The sequence below is a fragment of the Oncorhynchus mykiss genome, chromosome 26 (genome assembly GCF_013265735.2).
Source record: "Oncorhynchus mykiss isolate Arlee chromosome 26, USDA_OmykA_1.1, whole genome shotgun sequence".
Lineage (NCBI taxonomy): Eukaryota > Metazoa > Chordata > Actinopteri > Salmoniformes > Salmonidae > Oncorhynchus > Oncorhynchus mykiss.
In genome coordinates, this window is record NC_048590.1 from 7,325,815 (window position 1) to 7,348,320 (window position 22,506).

General features: G+C 40.5%; 1 protein-coding gene across 1 annotated transcript in view; it reads left to right on the forward strand.

Annotated features, from left to right (window-relative positions):
• Positions 1–9,752, forward strand: part of LOC110512834 (otogelin-like) — a 124,887-nt gene extending 115,135 nt beyond the window's left edge. Inside the window, exons 43-47 of the mRNA XM_036964552.1 lie at positions 3,216–3,320; positions 3,728–3,847; positions 4,065–4,110; positions 8,990–9,069; positions 9,461–9,752. Coding sequence (XP_036820447.1) covers positions 3,216–3,320; positions 3,728–3,847; positions 4,065–4,110; positions 8,990–9,069; positions 9,461–9,661 — 552 coding nt within the window. The 3' untranslated portion in view covers positions 9,662–9,752. The remainder of the gene's footprint in view (positions 1–3,215; positions 3,321–3,727; positions 3,848–4,064; positions 4,111–8,989; positions 9,070–9,460) is intronic.
• The last annotated feature ends 12,754 nt before the right edge of the window (positions 9,753–22,506 follow it).

A 22,506-nucleotide genomic window follows, 5' to 3' on the forward strand; every position in this document is an offset into this window, starting at 1 on the left:
GTTCAATGAACCATAAACAATTCATGAACATGCACCCGTGGAACGGTCGTTAAGTCACTAACAGCTTACAGACGGTAGGCAATTAAGGTTTTAGTTGTGAAAACTTAGGACACTGAAGAGGCCTTCCTACTGACTCTGAAAAACACCAAAAGAAAGATGCCCTGGGTTCCTGCTCATCTGCTTGAACGTGTCTTAGGTATGCTGTAAGGAGGCATGAGGACTGCAGATGTGGCCAGGGCAATAAATTGCAATGTTGTACTGTGAGACGCCTACAAAAGCGCTACAGGGAGACAGGACGGACAACTGATCATCCTCACAGTGGTAGACCACGTGTAACAACACCTGCACAGGATCGGTACATCTGAACATCACACCTGCGGGACAGGTACAGGATGGCAACAACAACTGCCCGAGTTACACCAGGAATGCACAATCCCTCCATCAGTGCTCAGACTGTCCGCAATAGGCTGAGAGAGGCTGGACTGAGGGCTTGTGGGCCTGTTGTAAGGCAGGTCTTCACCAGACATCACCGGCAGCAAAGTCGCCTATGGGCACAAACCCAATGTCGTTGGACCAGACAGGACTGTCAAAAAGTGCTCTTCACTAACGAGACGCGGTTTTGTCTCACCAGGGGTGATGGTCGGATTCGCATTTATCGTCGACGGAATGAGCGTTACACCGAGGCCTGTACTCTGGAGTGGAATCGATTTGGAGGTGGAGGGTCCGTCATGGTCTGGGGCGGTGGGTCACAGCATCATCGGACTGAGCTTGTTGTCATTGCAGGCAATCTCAACGCTGTGGGTTACAGGGAACCCATCATCCTCCCTCATGTGGTACTCTTCCTGCAGGCTCACCCTGACATGACCCTCCAGCATGACAAAGCCACCAGCCATACTGCTTATTCTGTGCGTGATTTCCTGCAAGACAGGAATGTCAATGTTCTGCCATGGCTAGCGAAGAGCCCGGATCTCAATTGAGCACATCTGGGACCTGTTGGATTGGAGGTTGAGGGCTAGGGCCATTCCCCCCAGAAATGTCCGGGAACTTGCAGGTGCCTTGGTGGAAGAGCGAGCAAGAACTGGCAAATCTGATGCAGTTCATGAGGAGGAGATGCACTGCAGTACTTAATGCAGCTGGTGGCCACACCAGATACTGACGGTTACTTTAGATTTTGACCCCCCCTTTGTTCAGGGACACATAATTATATTTCTGTTAGTCACATGTCTGTTGAACTTGTTCAGTTAATGTCTCAGTTGTTGAATCTTGTTATGTTCATACAAATATTTACATATGCTAAGTTTGCTGAAAATAAATGCAGTTGACAGTGAGAGGATGTTTTTTTTTGGTTGCTGAGTTTATATATATATATATTTACACATAGGGAGAACATGTATTTGATACACTGCCAATTTTGCAGGTTTTCCTACTTACAAAGAATGTCTGTAATTTTTATCAAAGGAACACTTCAACTGTGAGAGACGGAATCTAAAAAAAAATCCAGAAAATCACATTGGATGATTTTTAAGTAAAATCATTTATAGTACAGGTACTATTACTACAGTAGATATGAATATATCCATAAAATACAGGTACTATTACTACAGTAGATATGAATATATCCATAAAATACAGGTACTATTACTACAGTATATATGAATATATCCATAAAATACAGGTACTATTACTACAGTAGATATGAATATATATATAAAATACAGGTACTATAACTATTACTACAGTATATATATGAATATATATATATATATATATATATATATATATATATATATATATATATATATATATATATATATAAAATACAGGTACTCTAACTATTACTACAGTAGATATGAATATATATATATATGTATATATATATATATATATAAAATACAGGTACTATATCTATCACTACAGTATATATGAATATATATATATAATACAGGTACTATAACTATCACTACAGTAGATATTAATATATATATATATAAAATACAGGTACTATAACTATCACTACAGTATATATATGAATATATATATATGTATATATATATATATATATATATATATAAAATACAGGTACTATAACTATTACTACAGTAGATATTAATATATATATAAAATACAGGTACTATATCTATCACTACAGTATATATGAATATATATATATATATATAAAATACAGGTACTATATCTATCACTACAGTAGATATGAATATATATATATATATATAAAATACAGGTACTATATCTATTACTACAGTATATATGAATATATATATAAAATACAGGTACTATATCTATCACTACAGTATATATGAATATATATATATATATATAAAATACAGGTACTATATCTATCACTACAGTAGATATGAATATATATATATATATATATAAAATACAGGTACTATATCTATCACTACAGTATATATGAATATATATATATATATATAAAATACAGGTACTATATCTATTACTACAGTAGATATGAATATATATATAAAATACAGGTACTATATCTATTACTACAGTATATATGAATATATATATATATATATAAAATACAGGTACTATATCTATCACTACAGTAGATATGAATATATATATATATATATATAAAATACAGGTACTATATCTATCACTACAGTATATATGAATATATATATATATATATAAAATACAGGTACTATATCTATCACTACAGTAGATATGAATATATATATATATATATATATATAAAATACAGGTACTATATCTATCACTACAGTAGATATGAATATATATATATATATATAAAATACAGGTACTATATCTATTACTACAGTAGATATGAATATATATATAAAATACAGGTACTATATCTATTACTACAGTAGATATGAATATATATATAAAATACAGGTACTATATCTATTACTACAGTAGATATGAATATATATATAAAATACAGGTACTATATCTATTACTACAGTAGATATGAATATATATATAAAATACAGGTACTATATCTATTACTACAGTAGATATGAATATATATATAAAATACAGGTAATCTAACTATTACTACAGTAGATATGAATATATATATAAAATACAGGTACTATATCTATTACTACAGTAGATATGAATATATATATAAAATACAGGTACTATATCTATCACTACAGTATATATGAATGTATATGTTACCGTAGGCCTGTACTATCTTTTAGAACCAGATATACATCCCTCCCAAAGACCAGATGATGTGCTGTGGTGTCTGCAGGAACATCTCCTGTCTCTACCACAATGACAACGGTACTACACTCCTCTACAAGGTACAGTACAGAAAAGGTTCACCCTCTGGACAGGCCAGGTACCCACAGGTTATCTAATCAGTCCTGGTACTACCCTCTGAAAGGCCAGGTACCCCCAGGTTATCTAATCAGTCCTGGTACTACCCTCTGATAGGCCAAGTTATCTAATCAGTCCTGGTACTACCCTATGGACAGGCCAGGTACCCCCAGGTTATCTAATCAGTCCTGTTACTACCCTCTGAAAGGCCAGGTACCCTCAGGATATCTAATCAGTCCTGGTACTACCCTCTGGACAGGCCATGTACCCCCAGGTTATCTAATCCTGGTACTACCCTCCGATAGGCCAGGTCCCCTCAGGTTAAAATCACTGTAGGTCATCAAGGTAAAGTAATATTGTATTGATCTGGTTGATTGTATTGATGTTTCAGCCTGGGAAGTCTTGGGTGTCAGACTGTATGAAGTATGATTGTACCGACACACTGTCAGGCCCGACCCTGGTGTCCTACTCATTCAGCTGTCCACCTTTCAACCAGACAGAGTGTATGAAGGTATGGTTAACACACACACACACACACACACACACACACACACACACACGCACACACACACACACACACACACACACACACACACACACACACACACACACACACACACACACACACACACACACACACACCACACACACAGACGCACACACACACACTTTGGTCAGTCTTTGTAACACTACTACCTCTCTATGATGTTATTTTGTCTCCACTCTAGATTGGTGGAACCATTGTAAGTTACATGGATGGATGCTGCAAGACATGTGAGTAAAGAGAAAGACTACCTGTCCCAGCTATGGTTTCTGGGTAGCTTCCTGTACGCCCATATTTAGTATTTTCCTGTATGCCCATATTAAGTCTCTTCCTGTATGCCAATATTAAGTCTCTCCCTGTATGCCCATGTTTAGTCTATTCCTGTATGCCCATATTAAGTCTCTTCCTGTATGCCCATATTAAGTCTCTCCCTGTATGCCCATATTTAGTCTCTTCCTGTATGCCCATGTTTAGTCTCTCCCCACCTGCTTCTACTGAAGTTAATCTGTGCTACCTGTTTGTCGGATAACGTGTGATTCCCAGTATATGTTTGTCCTCCAGTTTATGACCTCACCACTTCAATCAGACATTTTCACACTCCGCTTATGCTTAAAATATTTAGTTTCCCCCCATTTGCAGGAAACTACCTACTGTTTGAGGCAATACCCACAGCAATATGATGTTGTGGCTCCTACTATGCCCCCCCCCAAAGGGTCTGTTAACAGTAATAGGAATAGATGCTTTTCAGTGAAAATAACCGTCATTCACTTTACAAGCAAAATAATCTAATCTGACATCCATGTTACTATGACTGCCAAAGGCCACACTTGGCGTGTTCAGAGGGACTCAACATCCATACATGAATTGGTTCACACACCAATGACAAATGTATAACAACAGTTTTAACACCCCCCAATATTGTAAATAGAAATGCTACTACAGTATTTACGGTAACTTCATTGAAAAGCATATAGAACTAGATAGACAGAGTTGGGTTACTTTTCTTCCTTTTTTGTGTTCGTGTGCAATCTGACCATCGTGTACCAATCCCACCAGGTACCGGATATTCTCTCTTCCCCTTCCCTGTTAGTCCCCTGACACCCACAGTTAACACAAACTGTGAACGAGGTACCCGTCACTGATACAGATCTCAATGAGACAACAAGGCTTGCCAGCACCATTGTTGATATCCAACAATGTACTCCCTTTTTTTTTTACAGAAACAATTACAGTACAGGACAAGTCAAAACAGACTCTTAAAAAAAAACGTTTTTTTATTTTGTGTCATTTTTTGTTGTTGTCATCCACTATTTTGTTACCATTTTTCCTCCAATTGTCCTCTGCGGATCACATGACACAGCTAAATCTTTCCCCATTTTGCACTGTTGGGGGCAGTGCATTGTTGATCGCCAACAATGTACTGTTGGTAGTGGCCAAGTAGTCTGCAGTCGTTTAGATGTCTGCATGGTGCCTTGAACTGTAGTAGGGCGTCTTTTAGTACTGCTGAACACGGGTGTTCTGGGGGTTTGTACTGTCGCTAATGTTTTGGCTAATATGGTATAATTTGTATCCATTTATAAAAATTATTGTGTGGGCGACAGGGTAGCCTAGTGGTTAGAGCGGTGGACTAGTAACCGGAAGGTTGCAAGTTCAAACCCCCGAGCTGACAAGGTACAAATCTGTCGTTCTGCCCCTGAACAAGGCAGTTAACCCGCCGTCATTGAAAATAAGAATTTGTTCTTAACTGACTTACCTAGTTAAATAAAGGTAAATAAAATAGTTTCCCCCCATCCTAGTCTTCCTGAAAGATGACGTGCAGTAGCACTGAAATATTTTATGCCATATTATCCAAACAATAACATCACCTGCTAACAAGTACTAGATGCATTCTGGTGAAAGGGTATCTGTTCTGTTTCTGAAACATACTTTTATTAGAGGTTATAGTGGGCTTTTCACTCTTGCGACAACGGACACATCCGTGTTACTAGGCGATAAATGTTAGATATTATATTAGCTCCATGCATTGTAACAGGGATGTGTCATTTGTCAAGCTTTCTTTTTGTTGTTGTTTTTTGTCATAAACTATTGCAAAAAAAGATATTATGACATACACATAAATGAAAGTCTTAACACCATTAGATTGTCAACATTATGTCTTCTGCTTGAAGTGGTTGAAAGTAGACCCTTTGTCAATAGGTACATAGGGTAGTAATGTGTTATTATCACATAGGATTCTCAGTAACGCATTTTAGTCGATTAACTAGGCAGCTACGTGGGGGAAAGAATTCTGTGATGGAATTACACTTTGGTTAATTAATAACATGTTGTTGTTTTTTTACACTGACGCCCCGTCTACACAGAGGTTTAAACCAATAGGCTTACGCATCGCAGACCTCTCATACAATTGATATTCAAGTATGACATATTTCTGGCCTCCCTAAACCATTTCACGTTAAAATCAATATTGCCGTCGTGGGGTATTGTCGCTAACAAAAACCTTGTGTCTTTATGTACCATTTACATTCTGACAGCATGACAACGGCTGTACTGTTTCTACTTCCTCTGTCTCTCTCTGTTCATTTGTTCCTTCATGGTTTCTACTCCCTCTGTCTCTCTCTGTTCATGTGTTCCTTCATGGTTTCTACTCCCTCTGTCTCTCTCTGTTCATGTATTCCTTCGTGGTTTCTACTTTGTTTCTATACGGCCGGCAGATCAGAGTTCTGGTCTAATGGTTATTCTTCAGAACCAGATCCAGACTGATGGGATGTGTGGTCAGAACCAGATCCAGACTGATGGGATGTGTGGTCAGAACCAGATCCAGACTGATGGGATGTGTTGTTAGAACCAGATCCAGACTGATGGGATGTGTGGTCAGAACCAGATTAAGACTGACGGGATGTGTGGTCAGAACCAGATCCAGACTGATGTGATGTGTGGTCAGAACCAGATCCAGACTGACGGGATGTGTGGTCAGAACCAGATCCAGACTGACGGGATGTGTGGTCAGAATCAGATCCAGACTGATGTGATGTGTGGTCAGAACCAGATCCAGACTGACGGGATGTGTGGTCAGAACCAGATTAAGACTGACAGGATGTGTGGTCAGAACCAGATCCAGACTGATGAGATGTGTGGTCAGAACCAGATTAAGACTGACGGGATGTGTGGTCAGAACCATATTAAGACTGATGTGATGTGTGGTCAGAACCAGATTAAGACTGATGGGATGTGTGGTCAGAACCAGATTAAGACTGATGGGATGTGTGGTCAGAACCAGATCCAGACTGATGGGATGTGTGGTCAGAACCAGATCCAGACTGATGAGATGTGTGGTCAGAACCATATTAAGACTGATGTGATGTGTGGTCAGAACCAGATCCAGACTGACGGGATGTGTGGTCAGAACCATATTAAGACTGATGTGATGTGTGGTCAGAACCAGATCCAGACTGATGGGATGTGTGGTCAGAACCAGATCCAGACTGATGGGATGTGTGGTCAGAACCATATTAAGACTGACGGGATGTGTGGTCAGAACCACATCCAGACTGACGGGATGTGTGGTCAGAACCATATTAAGACTGATGTGATGTGTGGTCAGAACCAGATCCAGACTGACGGGATGTGTGGTCAAAACCAGATCCAGACTGACAGGATGTGTGGTCAGAACCAGATTGAGACTGACGGAATGTGTAGTCAGAACCATATTAAGACTTATGGGATGTGTGGTCAGAACCAGATCCAGACTGATGGGATGTGTGGTCAGAACCATATTAAGACTGATGTGATGTGTGGTCAGAACCAGATCCAGACTGATGAGATCTTTGGTCAGAACCAGATTAAGACTGACGGGATGTGTGATCAGAACCAGATCCAGACTGATGATATGTGTGGTCAGAACCAGATCCAGACTGATGGGATGTGTGGTCAGAACCATATTAAGACTGACGGGATGTGTGGTCAGAACCAGATCCAGACTGACGGGATGTGTGGTGGTCAGAACCATATTAAGACTGATGTGATGTGTGGTCAGAACCAGATCCAGACTGACGGGATGTGTGGTCAAAACCAGATCCAGACTGACAGGATGTGTGGTCAGAACCAGATTGAGACTGACGGGATGTGTGGTCAGAACCATATTAAGACTGATGTGATGTGTGGTCAGAACCAGATCCAGACTGATGAGATCTTTGGTCAGAACCAGATTAAGACTGATGGGATGTGTGGTCAGAACCATATTAAGACTGATGTGATGTGTGGTCAGAACCAGATCCAGACTGACGGGATGTGTGGTCAAAACCAGATCCAGACTGACAGGATGTGTGGTCAGAACCAGATTGAGACTGACGGGATGTGTGGTCAGAACCATATTAAGACTGATGTGATGTGTGGTCAGAACCAGATCCAGACTGATGAGATCTTTGGTCAGAACCAGATTAAGACTGACGGGATGTGTGATCAGAACCAGATCCAGACTGATGATATGTGTGGTCAGAACCAGATCCAGACTGATGGGATGTGTGGTCAGAACCAGATCCAGACTGATGAGATCTTTGGTCAGAACCAGATTAAGACTGACGGGATGTGTGATCAGAACCAGATCCAGACTGATGATATGTGTGGTCAGAACCAGATCCAGACTGATGGGATGTGTGGTCAGAACCAGATCCAGACTGATGGGATGTGTGGTCAGAACCAGATTAAGACTGATGGGATGTGTGGTCAGAACCAGATCCAGACTGATGAGATGTGTGGTCAGAACCAGATCCAGACTGATGGGATGTGTGGTCAGAACCAGATCCAGACTGATGGGATGTGTGGGCAGAACCATATTAAGACTGATGTGATGTGTGGTCAGAACCATAATAAGACTGATGGGATGTGTGGTCAGAACCAGATCCAGACTGATGGGATGTGTGGTCAGAACCAGATCCAGACTGATGGGATGTGTGATCAGAACCAGATCCAGACTGATGTGATGTGTGGTCAGAACCAGATCCAGACTGATGGGATGTGTGGTCAGAACCAGATCCAGACTGATGGGATGTGTGGTCAGAACCAGATCCAGACTGATGTGATGTGTGGTCATTGTATTTGTGAACCCCGCAGGTAAAGAAGATGGGAAGTCCTGTCAGAAGGTGACAGTAAGGATGACGATACGGAAGAACGACTGTCGCAGTAACAGACCGGTACGTTTGTTTTTTTTGTCTTAATTGATTCTGACCTGGGTATATAAATGTCACATCAAAATGTAGGAATAGCACCACGTCTGGGGAATTTGTTTCTGGATGAGTAGGAGGGTCAAGTCCATCATGGATTATTGTGCCACGATAGTTGAGCAATATCTTCATCACGATAACGGCTTTTATCATGACGTCTTAAAAAAAGAAAACGCAAAAAAAAGCTAATCTTTATGTCGCATTAAGGATAATTCATAGCCCATCTTCACCACCTGGCGTGGATCAGCTACAAACTGTCCTTAATGCTATATTTGGCGTAGTCGGCAGGATTAGGATATTCACATTTAGCATTACATCCACCTTGTTACATTCTTTGTTGTTGTTTTTTTTCTCCCTCCAGGTCAACATAGTGTCATGTGACGGGAAGTGTCCGTCGGCCAGTATTTACAACTACAACATCAACACGTACGCCAGGTTCTGTAAGTGCTGCCGTGAGATGGGGCTGCAGAGACGCTCCGTGCAGCTCTACTGCAGTGGCAACTCCACGTGGGTCAACTACTCGATACAGGAACCCACCGACTGCTCCTGCCAGTGGTCTTAGTGGCCACAAAGACACACACACATGTATGCACACGTATAAACACGTATGCACACATGACCGTTATTCACTACAGGTGTACACACATTAAGTATATGCACATACACACACACACACACACACACAACCACATACATACACACACACACACACACACACACACACACACACACACACACACACACACACACACACACACACACACACACACACACTGCAGAGACACTACTCTTGTATGTCAGAGGGACAACAGAAGGTTGGGTATAGCAGAGCATGGTTTACCGGCTTTGGGGGCTTTGGGGCAGTTGAAGGTGGGTAGGGATTTATATGGACACAGCACAGCATCTATACAGGCTGAGAGGAGGAGGAAGCTATGAGTGGCTGTCATCCTACCGAACCAAAAAAGGCCCCGTTACATGTCATGTTGATATGTTGTTGTTGATTTCTCTTTATTTAAATTCTGCATTTCTATCTCTGAGAGTCAGGCTAGATGTCAGATCACGTTGTGTATCCGGAGCTGTCGGGTCAGTTTCGGGTTGGAAATGGTGTATTTCACAGTTTGTTACTCTTCACGTACCTCATATGGGGCGGCAGCTTAGTCTAGTGGTTAGAGCGTTGGACTAGTAACCGGAAGGTTGCAAGCTCAAACCCCCGAGCTGACAAGGTACAAATCTGTCGTTCTGCCCCTGAACAAGGCAGTTAACCCACTGTTCCTAGGCCAGTTAACCCACTGTTCCTAGGCTGTCATTTAAAATAAGAATTTGTTAAATAAAGGTAAAAAATTGGTAGCTCTTTCAGAGGTGTGGTCAAGTCCACAAAAAAGCCACAAGAATTTGAAACATAATTTGAGTGTGTTTTCTTTGACACTAAGAACACACAGCTTTAGTACTGTAGCTATATTCAACTCCAAAGTGTATTGTACTACACATACACTACCGTTCAAAAGTTTGAGGTCACTTAGAAATGTCCTTGTTTTTTAAATAAAAGCATAATTTGTTGTCCATTAAAATAACATCAAATTGATCAGAAATACAGTGTAGAAATTGTTAATGTTGTAAATGACTATTGTAGCTGGAAAAGGCTGATTTTTTTATGGAATATCTACATAGGTGTACAGAGGCCCAATATCAGCAACCATCACTCTGTGTTCCAATGGCACGTTGTGTTAGCTAATACAAATGTATCCTTTTAAAAGGCTAATTGATCATTAGAAAACCCCTTTGCAACTATGTTAGTACAGTACTAGCTGTGTACTACTCCCTTCCCAGAACAGCGCAAACTAACCAGAATAGAAAGAGGAGTGGGAGGCCCCGGTGCACAACTGAGCAAGAGGACAAGTACGTTATGGTGTCTAGTTTGAGAAACAGACACCTCACAAGTCCTCAACTGACAGCTTCGTTAAAAAGTACCTGCAAAACACCAGTCTCAACGTCAACAGTGAAGAGGCGGCCTTCTAGGCAGAGTTGCAAAGAAAAAGCCATATCTCAGACTGGCCAATAAAAATAAAAGATTAAGATGGGAAAAAGAACACAGACACTGGACAGAGGAACTCTACCTAGAAGGCCAGCATCCTGGAGTCGCCTCTTCACTGTTGACGTTGAGACTGGTGTTTAGCGGATACAATTTTGGATACACAATAACTACAACTAGCTGATACACAATAACTACAACTAGCTGATACACAACACAATAACTAGCTGATACACAATAACTACAACTAACTGATACACAACACAATAACTACAACTAGCTGATACACAACACAATAACTACAACTAGCTGATACACAACAACTACAACTAGCTGATACACAATAACTACAACTAGCTGATACACAACACAATAACTACAACTAGCTGATACACAACACAATAACTACAACTAGCTGATACACAATAACTACAACTAGCTGATACACAACACAATAACTACAACTAGCTGATACACAACACAATAACTACAACTAGCTGATACACAATAACTACAACTAGCTGATACACAATAACTACAACTAACTGATACACAATAACTACAACTAGCTGATACACAACACAATAACTACAACTAGCTAATACACAATAACTACAACTAGCTGATACACAACACAATAACTAGCTGATACACAATAACTACAACTAGCTGATACACAATAACTACAACTAGCTGATACACAATAACTACAACTAGCTGATACACAACACAATAACTACAACTAGCTAATACACAACACAATAACTAGCTGATACACAATAACTACAACTAGCTGATACACAACACAATAACTACAACTAGCAGATACACAACACAATAACTACAACTAGCTGATACACAACAACTACAACTAGCTGATACACAATAACTACAACTAGCTGATACACAATAACTACAACTAGCTGATACACAACACAATAACTACAACTAGCTGATACACAATAACTACAACTAGCTGATACACAACACAACACAATAACTAGCTGATACACAATACCTACAACTAGCTGATACACAATAACTACAACTAGCTGATACACAACACAATAACTACAACTAGCTGATACACAATAACTACAACTAGCTGATACACAACACAATAACTACAACTAGCTGATACACAACACAATAACTACAACTAGCTGATACACAATAACTACAACTAGCTGATACACAATAACTACAACTAGCTGATACACAACAACTACAACTAGCTGATACACAATAACTACAACTAGCTGATACACAATAACTACAACTAGCTGATACACAACACAATAACTACAACTAGCTGATACACAATAACTACAACTAGCTGATACACAATAACTACAACTAACTGATACACAATAACTACAACTAGCTGATACACAATAACTACAACTAGCTGATACACAATAACTACAACTAGCTGATACACAATAACTACAACTAGCTGATACACAACACAATAACTACAACTAGCTGATACACAATAACTACAACTAGCTGATACACAATAACTACAACTAACTGATACACAATAACTACAACTAGCTGATACACAACACAATAACTAGCTGATACACAATACCTACAACTAGCTGATACACAATAACTACAACTAGCTGATACACAACACAATAACTACAACTAGCTGATACACAATAACTACAACTAGCTGATACACAATAACTACAACTAACTGATACACAATAACTACAACTAGCTGATACACAACACAATAACTAGCTGATACACAACACAATAACTACAACTAGCTGATACACAACACAATAACTACAACTAGCTGATACACAATAACTACAACTAGCTGATACACAATAACTACAACTAACTGATACACAATAACTACAACTAGCTGATACACAACACAATAACTACAACTAGCTAATACACAATAACTACAACTAGCTGATACACAACACAATAACTAGCTGATACACAATAACTACAACTAGCTGATACACAACACAATAACTACAACTAGCTGATACACAATAACTACAACTAGCTGATACACAATAACTACAACTAGCTGATACACAACACAATAACTACAACTAGCTGATACACAACACAATAACTACAACTAGCTGATACACAATAACTACAACTAGCTGATACACAATAACTACAACTAGCTGATACACAACACAATAACTACAACTAGCTGATACACAATAACTACAACTAGCTGATACACAATAACTACAACTAGCTGATACACAATAACTACAACTAGCTGATACACAATAACTACAACTAGCTGATACACAACACAATAACTACAACTAGCTGATACACAATAACTACAACTAGCTGATACACAACACAATAACTAGCTGATACACAATAACTACAACTAACTGATACACAACACAATAACTACAACTAGCTGATACACAACACAATAACTACAACTAGCTGATACACAACAACTACAACTAGCTGATACACAATAACTACAACTAGCTGATACACAACACAATAACTACAACTAGCTGATACACAACACAATAACTACAACTAGCTGATACACAATAACTACAACTAGCTGATACACAACACAATAACTACAACTAGCTGATACACAACACAATAACTACAACTAGCTGATACACAATAACTACAACTAGCTGATACACAATAACTACAACTAACTGATACACAATAACTACAACTAGCTGATACACAACACAATAACTACAACTAGCTAATACACAATAACTACAACTAGCTGATACACAACACAATAACTAGCTGATACACAATAACTACAACTAGCTGATACACAATAACTACAACTAGCTGATACACAATAACTACAACTAGCTGATACACAACACAATAACTACAACTAGCTAATACACAACACAATAACTAGCTGATACACAATAACTACAACTAGCTGATACACAACACAATAACTACAACTAGCAGATACACAACACAATAACTACAACTAGCTGATACACAACAACTACAACTAGCTGATACACAATAACTACAACTAGCTGATACACAATAACTACAACTAGCTGATACACAACACAATAACTACAACTAGCTGATACACAATAACTACAACTAGCTGATACACAACACAACACAATAACTAGCTGATACACAATACCTACAACTAGCTGATACACAATAACTACAACTAGCTGATACACAACACAATAACTACAACTAGCTGATACACAATAACTACAACTAGCTGATACACAATAACTACAACTAACTGATACACAATAACTACAACTAGCTGATACACAACACAATAACTAGCTGATACACAACACAATAACTACAACTAGCTGATACACAACACAATAACTACAACTAGCTGATACACAATAACTACAACTAGCTGATACACAATAACTACAACTAACTGATACACAATAACTACAACTAGCTGATACACAACACAATAACTACAACTAGCTAATACACAATAACTACAACTAGCTGATACACAACACAATAACTAGCTGATACACAATAACTACAACTAGCTGATACACAACACAATAACTACAACTAGCTGATACACAATAACTACAACTAGCTGATACACAATAACTACAACTAGCTGATACACAATAACTACAACTAGCTGATACACAATAACTACAACTAGCTGATACACAATAACTACAACTAGCTGATACACAACACAATAACTACAACTAGCTGATACACAATAACTACAACTAGCTGATACACAATACCTACAACTAGCTGATACACAATAACTACAACTAGCTGATACACAATAACTACAACTAGCTGATACACAATAACTACAACTAGCTAATACACAATAACTACAACTAGCTGATACACAACACAATAACTACAACTAGCTGATACACAATAACTACAACTAGCTGATACACAATAACTACAACTAGTTGATACACAATAACTACAACTAGCTGATACACAATAACTACAACTAGCTGATACACAATAACTACAACTAGCTGATACACAATAACTACAACTAGCTAATACACAATAACTACAACTAGCTGATACACAACACAATAACAACAACTAGCTGATACACAACACAATAACTACAACTAGCTGATACACAACACAATAACTACAACTAGCTGATACACAATAACTACAACTAGCTGATACACAATAACTACAACTAGCTGATACACAATAACTACAACTAGCTACTACACAACACAATAACTACAACTAGCTGATACACAACACAATAACTACAACTAGCTGATACACAATAACTACAACTAGCTGATACACAATAACTACAACTAACTGATACACAATAACTACAACTAACTGATACACAATAACTACAACTAGCTGATACACAATAACTACAACTAACTGATACACAATAACTACAACTAGCTAATACACAACACAATAACTAGCTGATACACAATAACTACAACTAACTGATACACAACACAATAACTACAACTAGCTGATACACAATAACTACAACTAACTGATACACAATAACTACAACTAGCTGATACACAATAACTACAACTAGCTGATACACAATAACTACAACTAACTGATACACAATAACTACAACTAGCTGATACACAACACAATAACTACAACTAGCTGATACACAATAACTACAACTAGCTGATACACAATAACTACAACTAGCTGATACACAATACCTACAACTAGCTGATACACAACACAATAACTAGCTGATACACAATACCTACAACTAACTGATACACAACACCTACAACTAGCTGATACACAATAACTACAACTAGCTGATACACAATAACTACAACTAGCTGATACACAATAACTACAACTAGTTGATACACAACACAATAACTACAACTAGCTGATACACAATAACTACAACTAGCTAATACACAACACAATAACTACAACTAGCTGATACACAATAACTACAACTAGCTGATACACAATAACTACAACTAGTTGATACACAACACAATAACTACAACTAGCTGATACACAATAACTACAACTAGTTGATACACAACACAATAACTACAACTAGCTGATACACAATAACTACAACTAACTGATACACAATAACTACAACTAACTGATACACAATAACTACAACTAACTGATACACAATAACTACAACTAACTGATACACAATAACTACAACTAGCTGTGCAAAATTGTGTAATTGTGTAGCAATAATAAGCAAACGTGTGCAGCCCCGCAATTTGTAAATCGGTGCAAGTATGTGGTATCTCCATTTTGTGTAGCTAACTGTGGTCTTGTGCCCCACAAGTACGTACCTCGTGTAGGAATTAGATCTGACTCTAGGCCAGCCGCATGTATTTTGTAGGTAAAATGTGAGAGTATAGAGTTCAACATTAACACTGAATTCAGACATCAAGTTGTGCCTCATTTGTACATAAATACATTCCCGATCTTTGTGCCTTTTGTGGAAATAAGTATTTTTACATTTAAAAAAAATATATATATATATATTTAGATGTATTACTTTTAGAGAGTTATAACACTTCAATATGCTGTATATCAAGTGATATTAAATATGCTTTAATGTTACCATACTAGAGAGGTGTTGCTGAATAATTACAAATCAAGTTGTATGTCGACCATTTTATTTATTTGTTCCTGTTCAACTTAGCACAGCGTTCATTATTTTGGTATTGGGGATTTTTGTCAACGCAGTTTTGTCAAGCATTTGCCCCTGATATATTTAACCCCCAATAGCACTGTCCAAAACTGGTTTGGTTGCAGACCAGAAGTTGTTTTTATTTTACAACTTTAATTTGTGGATATTTTTGAAATTGAAAATGTTAGGGGATAAAATGTAAATGGATTTTTTTTTTTTTACTGAGAGGCTGAAAGAATCGCGCTTTTGAAATCACTTTGTTGATAATACAGTAACTCGGTTGACAATAAGGTCTTCCGTTTTTTTCCTGTCTTGAAAATGTGTTTTTGTCACTTGATCGTAAAACCTATTTTTAACTAAATAAACATATCACATCATAATAGAAAATGTGAAATGTGCGGTGTCAATAATAAGTGTTGTGATTGGTTTGCTTATGTTTCAAGCGTTGTCAATAACTTCAGTTCGTTGTAAAGGTTAATTGTTGAATTGTGTTATTATTGGGGATATGAAACAACAGGTTAGTGTAGTGAAACTAAATGTACATTTGAATTTCCAATAAATATTCCCTTAGAAAACCCTCAGTTATCCTGACTGGTTTCTGTGTAAATGTTTCTAATGTTTTACAGTGGACATGTTTTTTGTGTGTAGATTGAGTTTCAGGACACATCATGTTATGGTCAATATTGGCTCCATGTTGGTTACTTTAGTAGTATTTAGTGTATCAGCACATTAAAATAGACTAGTTGATCATCCTACAGGAAACATGCTAGCTGTATATATTCATTTTTTATTTTATTTAACCTTTATTTAACTAAGCAAGTCAGTTCAGAAAAAAATGATTATTTACATTGACGGCCTACACCGGCCAATCACGGACGTGCACCGTACTATGGGACTCCCAATCACTGCTGGATGTGATGCAGCCTGGATTCCAACCAGGGAACTGTAGTGACGCCTCTCGCACTGAGATACAGCGTCTTAGACCGCTGACCCACCCGGGAGCACAAGGTTTATAGCAGACACAGTGTCTTAGACCGCTGACCCACCGGGGAGCCCAAGGTTTATAGCAGACACAGTGTCTTAGACCGCTGACCCACCCGGGAGCCCAAGGTTTATAGCAGACACATTGTCTTAGACCGCTGCACCACCCGGGTTTAACCCCACCCTCAGAGATGACACTGTAGAGTTACACTGCACAGAGCAGGGTTAACCTTGTGGTTTAACCCCACCCTCAGAGATGACACTGTAGAGTTACACTGCACGGAGCAGGGTTAACCTTGTGGTTTAACCCCACCCTCAGAGATGACACTGTAGAGTTACACTGCACAGAGCAGGGTTAACCTTGTGGTTTAACCCCACCCTCAGAGAAGACACTGTAGAGTTACACTGCACGGAGCAGGGTTAACCTTGTGGTTTAACCCCACCCTCAGAGATGACACTGTAGAGTTACACTGCACGGAGCAGGGTTAACCTTGTGGTTTAACAACACCCTCAGAGATGACACTGTAGAGTTACACTGCACGGAGCAGGGTTAACCTTGTGGTTTAACCTCACCCTCAGAGATGACACTGTAGAGTTACACTGCACGGAGCAGGGTTAACCTTGTGGTTTAACAACACCCTCAGAGATGACACTGTAGAGTTACACTGCACGGAGCAGGGTTAACCTTGTGGTTTAACCCCACCCTCAGAGATGACACTGTAGAGTTACACTGCACAGAGCAGGGTTAACCTTGTGGTTTAACCCCATCCTCAGAGATGACACTGTAGAGTTACACTGCACGGAGCAGGGTTAACCTTGTGGTTTAACCCCACCCTCAGAGATGACACTGTAGAGTTACACTGCACGGAGCAGGGTTAACCTTGTGGTTTAACCCCACCCTCAGAGATGACACTGTAGAGTTACACTGCACAGAGCAGGGTTAACCTTGTGGTTTAACCCCATCCTCAGAGATGACACTGTAGAGTTACACTGCACAGAGCAGGGTTAACCTTGTGGTTTAACCCCACCCTCAGAGATGACACTGTAGAGTTACACTGCACAGAGCAGGGTTAACCTTGTGGTTTAACCCCTTCCTCAGAGATGACACTGTAGAGTTACACTGCACAGAGCAGGGTTAACCTTGTGGTTTAACCCCACCCTCAGAGATGACACTGTAGAGTTACACTGCACGGAGCAGGGTTAACCTTGTGGTTTAACCCCACCCTCAGAGATGACACTGTAGAGTTACACTGCACAGAGCAGGGTTAACCTTGTGGTTTAACCCCACCCTCAGAGAAGACACTGTAGAGTTACACTGCACAGAGCAGGGTTAACCTTGTGGTTTAACCCCACCCTCAGAGATGACACTGTAGAGTTACACTGCACAGAGCAGGGTTAACCTTGTGGTTTAACCCCTTCCTCAGAGATGACACTGTAGAGTTACACTGCACGGAGCAGGGTTAACCTTGTGGTTTAACCCCATCCTCAGAGATGACACTGTAGAGTTACACTGCACGGAGCAGGGTTAACCTTGTGGTTTAACCCCACCCTCAGAGATGACACTGTAGAGTTACACTGCACAGAGCAGGGTTAACCTTGTGGTTTAACCCCATCCTCAGAGATGACACTGTAGAGTTACACTGCACAGAGCAGGGTTAACCTTGTGGTTTAACCCCACCCTCAGAGATGACACTGTAGAGTTACACTGCACAGAGCAGGGTTAACCTTGTGGTTTAACCCCTTCCTCAGAGATGACACTGTAGAGTTACACTGCACGGAGCAGGGTTAACCTTGTGGTTTAACCCCATCCTCAGAGATGACACTGTAGAGTTACACTGCACGGAGCAGGGTTAACCTTGTGGTTTAACCCCACCCTCAGAGATGACACTGTAGAGTTACACTGCACGGAGCAGGGTTAACGTTGTGGTTTAACAACACCCTCAGAGATGACACTGTAGAGTTACACTGCACGGAGCAGGGTTAACCTTGTGGTTTAACCCCATCCTCAGAGATGACACTGTAGAGTTACACTGCACGGAGCAGGGTTAACCTTGTGGTTTAACCCCACCCTCAGAGATGACACTGTAGAGTTACACTGCACGGAGCAGGGTTAACCTTGTGGTTTAACCCCACCCTCAGAGATGACACTGTAGAGTTACACTGCACGGAGCAGGGTTAACCTTGTGGTTTAACCCCACCCTCAGAGATGACACTGTAGAGTTACACTGCACGGAGCAGGGTTAAGCTTGTGGTTTAACCCCACCCTCAGAGATGACACTGTAGAGTTACACTGCACGGAGCAGGGTTAACCTTGTGGTTTAACCCCACCCTCAGAGATGACACTGTAGAGTTACACTGCACGGAGCAGGGTTAACCTTGTGGTTTAACCCCACCCTCAGAGATGACACTGTAGAGTTACACTGCACGGAGCAGGGTTAACCTTGTGGTTTAACCCCACCCTCAGAGATGACACTGTAGAGTTACACTGCACGGAGCAGGGTTAACCTTGTGGTTTAACCCCACCCTCAGAGATGACACTGTAGAGTTACACTGCACGGAGCAGGGTTAACCTTGTGGTTTAACCCCACCCTCAGAGATGACACTGTAGAGTTACACTGCACGGAGCAGGGTTAACCTTGTGGTTTAACCCCACCCTCAGAGATGACACTGTAGAGTTACACTGCACGGAGCAGGGTTAACCTTGTGGTTTAACCCCACCCTCAGAGATGACACTGTAGAGTTACACTGCACGGAGCAGGGTTAACCTTGTGGTTTAACCCCACCCTCAGAGATGACACTGTAGAGTTACACTGCACGGAGCAGGGTTAACCTTGTGGTTTAACCCCACCCTCAGAGATGACACTGTAGAGTTACACTGCACGGAGCAGGGATAACCTTGTGGTTTAACCCCACCCTCAGAGAAGACACTGTAGAGTTACACTGCACGGAGCAGGGTTAACCTTGTGGTTTAACCCCACCCTCAGAGATGACACTGTAGAGTTACACTGCACGGAGCAGGGTTAACCTTGTGGTTTAACCCCACCCTCAGAGATGACACTGTAGAGTTACACTGCACGGAGCAGGGTTAACCTTGTGGTTTAACCCCATCCTCAGAGATGACACTGTAGAGTTACACTGCACGGAGCAGGGTTAACCTTGTGGTTTAACCCCACCCTCAGAGATGACACTGTAGAGTTACACTGCACGGAGCAGGGTTAACCTTGTGGTTTAACCCCATCCTCAGAGATGACACTGTAGAGTTACACTGCACGGAGCAGGGTTAACCTTGTGGTTTAACCCCACCCTCAGAGATGACACTGTAGAGTTACACTGCACGGAGCAGGGTTAACCTTGTGGTTTAACCCCACCCTCAGAGATGACACTGTAGAGTTACACTACACGGAGCAGGGTTAACCTTGTGGTTTAACCCCACCCTCAGAGATGACACTGTAGAGTTACACTGCACGGAGCAGGGTTAACCTTGTGGTTTAACCCCACCCTCAGAGATGACACTGTAGAGTTACACTGCACAGAGCAGGGTTAACCTTGTGGTTTAACCCCACCCTCAGAGATGACACTGTAGAGTTACACTGCACGGAGCAGGGTTAACCTTGTGGTTTAACCCCACCCTCAGAGATGACACTGTAGAGTTACACTGCACAGAGCAGGGTTAACCTTGTGGTTTAACCCCACCCTCAGAGATGACACTGTAGAGTTACACTGCACAGAGCAGGGTTAACCTTGTGGTTTAACCCCACCCTCAGAGATGACACTGTAGAGTTACACTGCACAGAGCAGGGTTAACCTTGTGGTTTAACCCCACCCTCAGAGATGACACTGTAGAGTTACACTGCACAGAGCAGGGTTAACCTTGTGGTTTAACCCCACCCTCAGAGATGACACTGTAGAGTTACACTGCACAGAGCAGGGTTAACCTTGTGGTTTAACCCCACCCTCAGGGATGACACTGTAGAGTTACACTGCACAGAGCAGGGTTAACCTTGTGGTTTAACCCCACCCTCAGAGAAGACACTGTAGAGTTACACTGCACGGAGCAGGGTTAACCTTGTGGTTTAACCCCACCCTCAGAGAAGACACACACACCTGATTGAATGAGGGCATTACATTAATTTCCACATGAGTCTAGTCTAGGCCTAGATACCAATCAGATCCAGCATTAACCGACAGCTGACAGCTGAATACCAATCAGATCCAGCGTTAACCGACAGCTGACAGCTGAATACCAATCAGATCCAGCGATAACCGACAGCTGACAGCTGAATACCAATCAGATCCAGTGTTAACCGACAGCTGACACCTGAATACCAATCAGATCCAGCGTTAACCGACAGCTGACACCTGAATACCAATCAGATCCAGCGTTAACCAACAGCTGACACCTGCATACCAATCAGATCCAGCGTTAACCGACAGCTGACACCTGAATACCAATCAGATCCAGCGTTAACCAACAGCTGACACCTGAATACCAATCAGATCCAGCGTTAACCGACAGCTGACACCTGCATACCAATCAGATCCAGCGTTAACCGACAGCTGACACCTGAATACCAATCAGATCCAGCGTTAACCGACAGCTGACACCTGCATACCAATCAGATCCAGCGTTAACCTACAGCTGACACCTGAATACCAATCAGATCCAGCGTTAACCGACAGCTGACACCTGAATACCAATCAGATCCAGCGATAACCGACAGCT